The sequence below is a fragment of the Microtus ochrogaster genome, unplaced genomic scaffold (genome assembly GCF_000317375.1).
Source record: "Microtus ochrogaster isolate Prairie Vole_2 unplaced genomic scaffold, MicOch1.0 UNK1, whole genome shotgun sequence".
NCBI lineage: Eukaryota > Metazoa > Chordata > Mammalia > Rodentia > Cricetidae > Microtus > Microtus ochrogaster.
In genome coordinates this window covers 1,891,940-1,900,366 of record NW_004949099.1, presented here as the reverse complement: position 1 = coordinate 1,900,366, position 8,427 = coordinate 1,891,940, and the positions used below count along the sequence as shown (strand labels likewise).

The 8,427-nt window shown below is 43.7% G+C and overlaps 1 protein-coding gene across 1 annotated transcript in view; it reads left to right on the top strand.

The window, feature by feature from the left end:
* Window positions 1-8,427, top strand: part of Kiaa1257 (KIAA1257 ortholog) — a 65,564-nt gene that overhangs the window by 22,350 nt on the left and 34,787 nt on the right. Inside the window, exons 8-9 of the mRNA XM_026788283.1 lie at window positions 2,253-2,437; window positions 5,993-6,897. Of these exons, the coding sequence (XP_026644084.1) occupies window positions 2,253-2,437; window positions 5,993-6,897 (1,090 nt within the window). The remainder of the gene's footprint in view (window positions 1-2,252; window positions 2,438-5,992; window positions 6,898-8,427) is intronic.

The window sequence follows — 8,427 nt, the reverse complement described above, 5'->3', positions numbered from 1 at the left end:
CCCTCCTCCTCCTCCTCCTCCTCTTCTTCTTCTTCTTCTTCTTCTTCTTCTTCTTCTTCTTCCCCCAGCATTCTCTGTGTTTTGATATCTGCCTATACCTTCTGCCTACCTACCTCCAGTCAGTTCTTTTATTAAATCAATCAGAAGGTGCCTTGGGAAAATCATCTTCACACTGTACAAAAAGATTATTCCATAACACAAGTCTGCCCCTTGTCAACTTGAAACACAATTATATCTCTTTATGTCATGCTTAATTTCCAGATAAAAGCAATAACTAAGTCATAATTATGTCAAACATCACAAAACTGTTCTGTGTACAATTGTAAACAAGTTATATATTTAACCATAATTATACCTAATATGATGTAACTATCATATGTACAACTACAAATGCATTATATATTTAATCAGATCATTTTCCTAACATGATATAACTATCCCATGTACAACTGAAAACACATTATAAATTTAAAATAGATGGCAATGTCTCTTGAGGGACATTCTTTTAGTATCTCAAACTTAAATATGATATCATCTTAATTGATGTTACATTGCATGATAATGAAATCAAGGGAAGAAAACACAAATATCTGTGTTGTATGAGGCTGCTTGTTCATTTCCCGGCTGCCCAGACTTCCGAAATAATCACACAGAAACTATATTATTTAAATCACTGCTTGGCCAATCACTTAAGCACATTGCTAGCTAGCTCTTTTATCTTTGGTTAACCCATTTATATTATTTTATATTTTACCATGAGGCTTGTTTTCTCCTTTGGTGACTCTATGGTGCCTCACCACTCCACTTTCTTTCTCCCAGAATTCAGTTTAGTTTTCCCTACCTACCTCTATTCCTTGTGCAGGCCTAAGACAATCTATTTTTTTCTTTTATTATTTTTTAAATTTTTTTGACAATTTATTAATCAATGGTATTCACAGCATACAGAAGGAGCCCACATCAGAGCTATACAAGCACATTCTTTACAAAATACATGCATTGTAACATGAGGGCTGGCTTGTTTGTTTGTTGGGGTTTTCTGTCCTGCTCGGTACCCCACAGCCAGCAAGCCCCCTGAAAAATCACACAGAGATCTCTATAAGTTATAAAGCTGATTGCCCCATTACCTCTAGCCTCTCACTGGCTAACTCTCACATCTTGATTAAGCCATTTTTCTGATCTATGTTAGCCATGTGGCTCAGTACCTTTATCCGGTGGGGCAGATCACATCCTGCTGCTTCAGTGGTTTGGGCAGGAGTGGGAAGAATCAGCTTCCTCCTTCCCAGAATTCTCCTGTTCTCCTTGCATCATTTCTACTTCCTGTTTGGTTTTCCCACCTATACTTCCTGCCTGGCCAATCAGCACTTATTTAAAACATGATTGACAGAATACAGACAATTCTCACGCAATGCATGCCCTTTATAATCCTCTTTTCTGCCACTGGTCGTGTGGCCCCAGCTGGTATTTATAACTACCTTTTTCTGCTACCCATTCCTCCACCCTCAGCAAACACCTCAGCAGGTCTTAGCTGTTTTCCTGGAAGAATGACCCATACCTTCATTCCTGAAGGGTCTTGTCTGTACCCCTTGTTATTCTGCCTGGATTAGGTTGTTTTGGTTTCCCATTTCCCATCCCCATGTCTCATCACAGGGCATGGTAGCCCTAAAAGATCTGCACTCCAGACATAATCTTTCTGACCTCCACTGTGGAGAAGCAATCCAGTTTTCCCGTGGTGATCTGGATCAGTACACTTCCTAACACTGTTATTTCTTTCTTAGCCTGCTGGCTTAAGGCCATTAGAGGCCCAAAGTGGCTTTGGCGGGGGTGTAAGGGTGGTGTCTGAGCTTCCAGTTTAATGGAATGTTGTGTCTCCTGCCAATAGTGCCAGAATAATGGTATTTTGTCTTATCCTCGCCCCGGGTTATCTAGTCTCAGGTTCTTGGCCACCCAAGTAGCACTAAGTATAGGATCCATCTCACGGAGTGTACCTTAAACCAGGGGTTGGTTGGTTACTTCTCCAAGCTTTGTGCCACTATGCATTAGCATATCTTACAGGTAGACCACCATTGTAAATCAAAGGTTTTGAGGCTGGGTTGGTGTTTGTGTTTCTCTTCTGGTAGCCTGCAGAGTACCTTCCTGTACCGAAGATGCCAGCTCCCCTTGTAGTTGTGAATTTTCCATCAGCTCTTGTCAGGTTTCTGACGAGAACCTGCTTCTAACTGTTGTGGGCTAAAGCTGTGTATGTTTCCTTCTAGGCTGGCAAACGGTCATCAGCCGGGGCAGTGAGAAGTCTGCCAACATTTTAGATTGCTTTTTGACTTTAAAAACAGAGGTTCCTATCATGACTGAAGAGCAAAAGCAAGACTTGAACCCCCTGACCATAAAGATCAGGTCTGCTTCCTGCCTTCCCACCCAGCCTGTATCCATTCATGACCTGGAGGTAAGAATGAATCCCCATTAAGAGCACCTCCTTATCCCATCCAGGTGGCTACTGTGTGTCATCTGCTCTTTCAGGTGCTCACTGTGAGAAATATCACTCACAGCTTCCCATTTCGGATTCTGTCGGGAGACATGAAAGAGACGAGGTTCTTGGGAGTAGGAGCCACCAAACCTGAGGGCTTTCACTTCTCCCCAAGTGTGCTGCAAATGGAGATGGCTGGCCTGCTCAGCAATGTGTGGGCTTCCCCGTCACAGCAGCACCCTGATGTGTACTTGTAGCTGTAAACCCTCCAGGCTCTGAGTCCTAGGAGTCCCCTCCTCCTTCTCTGGATCACTATTTCCAGGACTGCTTTCCTGTTCTTCTATTTGCTCTTTGGTTTTGCTGAAATGCATCTTTTGGTAGATATTCCCTCCCCCCACATTATTTCATGTTCTACAAATATCTGTATTTCATATTCTCATACTTGGAAAACTGGCTGGTGTCTTAGTTTGCTTTCTAGTGCCGTGATAAAACACTGAGTAAATCCAATCTGGGGATGAGGAGGGTTTATTACATCTTATGGTTTAGAGTCCATCATCAAGGGAAACCTGGGAAGGAGCTCAAACAGGAACCTGGAGGCAGGAACCGAAGCAGAGGCCACAGAGGAACACTGCTTGCTGACTTGTTCTCCATGCCTTGCTCAGCCCGATTCCTTTATTGTTTTCTTTTCGTTTATTATGTTTGATACAGGGTCTTTCTGTGTCGCCCTGGCTGTCCTAGAACTCTCTATGTAGACCAGGAGGTCTCAGCCTGCTTTCTTGGATAACACAGGACCACCCAGAATAGGCTTAGATTGGGTCCTCCCACACCAATCACGGTCTTGTCCACAGGCCAATCTGATAGAAGAAATTCCTCAGCTGATCTTCCACTTCCCCAGATGGCCTCAGTTTGTGTCAAATTGACCGAACCCAAAAGAAACAGAACTAAAACAACCAATCAAAGTAAAAACAACTAGCCAACGCATTTGGGACTTACTGGTTAAAAAAATCAATGCTCAGTGTTTTGAAGACATTGTTACTTTCCTCAAAGCTTGTAGGATCTTCTTTTTGCCTTGTGAAACTATATGTGTAGTGATTTGGATGAATGCCTCCCCTAGTCTCAGGCAGTACAGTGCTTGGTTTCTGCTGGGGTTTCTGCTGGAGGAGGCTTGAGAGACATGGAGGAAGTACATCGCTGTGGGTGGGCTTTGAGAGTCCAAAGACCCCACGCCATTCCCAGTTCACCTTTCCTGCTTCCTGTTTACGGTTTATATGTGAGCTCCCAGCTTGCTGTTTCTGTCACCATGCTGCCTGATGCCAAGCTTCCCTGTCTGTCATGATAACGCTGGGCTCCTGTTCCTCTAATCATCCCTTCTAGAAGTTGCCTTACTCATGAGGTTTTATCATGGCAATGGAAAATTAACACATGATGTATCCTAGTGTGAGTAAATTCACGTATATAAATATTCTTCTAAAAATAAATCCACATACATTATACATTTATTTTGAAATCTGTTTATATAAAATTGTCAGACTGAGTTTAAAAAATAATTTTCACTGAAATAGAGCATGAAAACCACAGGTCTTTCTTTCTTCCTCATTTTTGATGATATTTTTTAGTGAAAATCTTTTTTATTGGTTTTATTGTGCTATACATTTTTCTCCGATTCCCTCTTTGCCTCCCCTTTTCCTTTTCACCCTCTTCCGTGACCCCCATGCTCCCAATTTACTCAGGAGATCTTGTCTTCTTCTCCTTCCTATGTCGATCCATGTATGTCTCTTAGGGTCCTCTTTGTTGTCTAGGTTCTCTGGGATTGTGAACTGTAGGCTGGTTTTTCTTTGTTTTATGTCTAAGAGTGACTTATGAGTGAGTACATATGATATTTGTCTTTCTGGGTCTGGGTTTCCTCACTTAATATGTTTTTTTAGAGATCCATCCATTTGCTTGCAAATTTCAAGATGCCATTCTTTTTCTTTTTTCTGCTGAGTAGTACTCCATTGTGTAAATGTACATTTTCTTCATTCATTCTTTGGTTGAGGGGCATTTAGGTTGTCTCCGGGTTCTGGCTATTACAAATAATGCTGCTATGAACATAGTTGAACACATGTCCTTGTGATAAGAATGAGCTTCCTTTGGGTATTGCTGGATCTTAAGGTAGATTACTTCCTAATTTTCTGAGAAATCGCCACACCCACAAGCCTTTCTATGCCAGTTGAAATGTCTACCCCTGCCTCATGCTGGGGCTTTGTACTCAGCACCAGGTTCCCATCCTCCATCTTTGTATTTGCTGGGACGTCTTACAGGCTGAAGCTACACTAGTAATCTTTTAAAGCACGGCTACTAGGAACAGATTGTCCTAGTTTTCTTCTCCTTGAACAAGTATCCATTTCACATCATGCCTGGGGTGCATCCACAGTGGTTTAGTATTCTAAGCTGATGATTTCGTCTTTTAGCCTCTCTTCTTGCCCTCCATGACAGCTCGTCTCCTGGTGTGACAGGCCTTTTCCTTGCTGCTTTTAAGATGTTCTTGCCTCTCTTCTTGCCCTCCATGACGGCTCGTCTCCTGGTGTGACAGGCCTTTTCCTTGCTGCTTTTAAGATGTTCTTGCCCCTCCTTTTGAAAGGAAATAAATAGAGTAAAACAGTTAAGTGAGGATGTGTCTGGATGTGGGCTTTTTGAGTTAAGCCTGATTGGTGGACTGAGTGTCTTGAGCCTGTGAGATTATGCCTTTTCCAAAGCGAGGCAATGTCCGTGCATTCTCCCTTTTGATAGCTTTCTGTGTCTTTTCTGCTCTCTTCCCAGGACTCCCGTAGTACAAATATTATTGCAATTGTCTCACAGAATTCTTTCCTTTTCTTTGTCTGTCTTTCGTAGTTCTGTGCTCTCTCTTTAAGTTCACCTCTTTCTCCTTTGCTGTCTCCATTTTGTTTTTAAGACTATCCAGTGAAATTTTAATCACTTGCTTGGTTTCTGTTGTTTCTTCATTGTACTTTCGGCCAAGGCAGGTGACCTTTACAGACGCTCTGAAGAGAGGCCATGGTTACTTCTTGTGGTGTGGCCATAACAGCAGACTTGAAACCCTCACATTTCCAACCTGAGTCATCTTAGAGTTGGCTTCTGTCAATCTTCTTTCTTGGCTTTTTGTGTGTTGTGTAATTCTGCATTGTGTCTTAGAGATTTTTTGAGTGTTATAAGACTCTGGGTCTTGTCTGAGTCTTTGGAGAATACTGGCATTTTTCACTGTTTTATTATAAAATGTTTTTGACTAGAGTCAAGCTGAAAATCCAATTCACCTGCACACAAGTGGAGTGTTCCCTGCTGCCCCTGCTCTCTTGTGGAGTCTGGGCACACAGGTGGACTGTTTCCTGCTGCCCCTGCTCTCTTGTGGAGTCTGGGCACACAGGTGGACTGTTCCCTGCTGCCGCTGCTCTCTTGTGGAGGCTGGGCACACGGGTGGAGTGCACCCTGCGGCCCTGCTCTCTTGTGGTGGCTGGGCACACGGGTGGAGTGTAACATCATTTTCCTGCTTTCTTGTAGAGGCTGTGCACCCCTGTGTACTGCAGATACCAGTTCCACAATACTCCAGTTCATGAGACCAAGGGGGAACCCCATGGGACTCATATATTTTTCCAGGATATTAATGTCATCTTCCTTGGGGCCATGCACCCTAGTGACCTGAGGGAGTACCTCGAAGGGCCCCCTATGGTGGTTGAAGTCCATGACAGGGACCGGAAGTCAGAGGAGTATACCCGGAAACCTACCCTGTTTGGAGAGGACCCTGTGGATTCATACTTCAATCTTCAAGCTTTCATCTCTTCCAAAGACACCAAGAATAACCCCTTTGAGTCCCAGAACAAGATATGGGACCCTTATGGGGTTGCCCGGGTCAGTTTTGCTGACCTCCTCCTTGGTCATAAATACTTGAACCTGGTTGTCCCCATCCATAACTGTGAGCCAAAGTCTGCTGGCCGAAGCCAGGAGAGCAGGAACAAGAAGTTTGTAGGGTTCCGGGCCCCCATGGATGTCCTCCAGCATAGCTCAATGCCCACAGGCAACTACCTGGAGGCCAACTCCCTACTCAAGCTCCGAGTGGACATTGCCGTGCCCCTGAGTGCTTGGCTCACAGCTCCTGAGCTTGACTTCATGGGGACCCAGTTCGGCCGCATCATTTTTGTGTTCAATACCAAGAAGCTGGTCCTCCTACAGAACCTTCTGCAGGACATCACCATGATCAATGCCAAAGCCCTGGACTTGGACAGTCACCCCATCCAGAACATCCAGCAGATCCTGTCGGCCTTCAAGGTGCGTGTGAAGATCCAAGAGCAGCAGTGCCTAGATGTGCTCACTGGCTTCCATCTGCTGGATGGAAAGATCCACCTTTTTATTCTGGAAGGCTTGGCAGAACACGGCTTGAGGCAACTGTGGGAGAGTTACCAGAGCAGGTAGGTTGACTTTGTCACATTCAAAGTGAAGCCATGGAACTCAGATACAGTTCCTCTGTATGGAGCAGGGGTTTCAAAGTCAAGGGCAGATTCCGTGTCCTCTAGACACCGAGAACAGGCAGACCTAGATGTCCTAGAGGGAAGGGGGAATTTGGGATTGGGATGGTAAGGTGCCTAGTAATATGGGCATTTTCTGTGCACTCCTAGTGCCCCAGTAAAACCCACAGAACTCACATAAAGGCAAAAGGAACAATGTTGTCCACTGATCTCCATGCATTGTCATGCCATGGTGCGCACACATAATAATGCATTAACAGTTCTTTTTTCTTGATTTTTTGAGACAGGGTTACTTTGTGGAACAGTCCTGGCTATCCTGGAACTCACTCTGTTGACCAGGCTGGCCTTGAACTCAGAGCTCCTCCTGCCTCTGCATCCCAAGTGCTGGGAGTAAAGGTGTGTACCACCACTCCACAATGCTTAAATATTTTTAAAGGAAACAAAATTTAGGGTGATTTAGAATATGACACTTATAGAGGGCTCCCCTAAGTTTAGAGGTTTAGCTTGTTGAAGAATAGGATCCTTATTTCGTGGGAGGGCATATTTCATGGCCCCAAACCTCAATCTCATGTACTAACAGCAGGAGGGCAGAAGTTGTTTCTCTCTACCAAGGAGGGAACTGTACCACTGTGGGGCCTGTCCTGATGTGCTGACAAGCTGAGAGACACCAGAGAGATGCATGACTTCTTTTTTAGATGTATACATAAGACAACCAGAAACTTATATCTACGCCAAGGTCAATAAATGAATGTATAGGGTATACTAGTCAAAAAATAGAAACCAAATATCCTTCCACTGATCATCAAAATGTGGACATCAAAATAATTGATTTTTATTGAGCTCTACATTTTTCTCTGCTCCCCTCTCTGCCTCCCCCCTTCCCTTCAACCCTCTCCCAAGGTCCCCATGCTCCCAATTTACTCAGGAGATCTTGTCTTTTTCTACTTCCCATGTAGATTAGATCCATGTATGTCTCTCTTAGGGTCCTCATTTTTGTCTAGGTTCTCTGGGATTGTGATTTATAGGCTGGTTTTTTTTGCTTTATGTTTAAAAACCACTTATGAGTGAGTACATATGATAATTGTCTTTCTGTGTCTGGGTTACCTCACTCAAAATGTTTTCTAGATCCATCTATTTTCCTGTAAATTTCAAGATGTCATTATTTTTTTCTGCTGTGTAGTACTACATTGTGTAAATGTACCACATTTTCGTTATCCATTCTTTGGCCGAGGGCATTTAGGTTGTTTCCAGGTCTGGCTATGACAAACAATGATGCTATGAACATAGTTGAGCACATGTCCTTTTGGCACAGTTGAGCATCCTTTGTTTATATACTCAAAAGTGGTATTGCTGGGGCAAGACTCTATTTTTTTTTGACATTTTTTTTTATTGAAAAAGGAAAAAAAAACAAATTTCTGCCTCCTCCCAGCCTCCCATTTCCCTCCCCCTCCTCCCACCCTTCTCCCCCTCCCC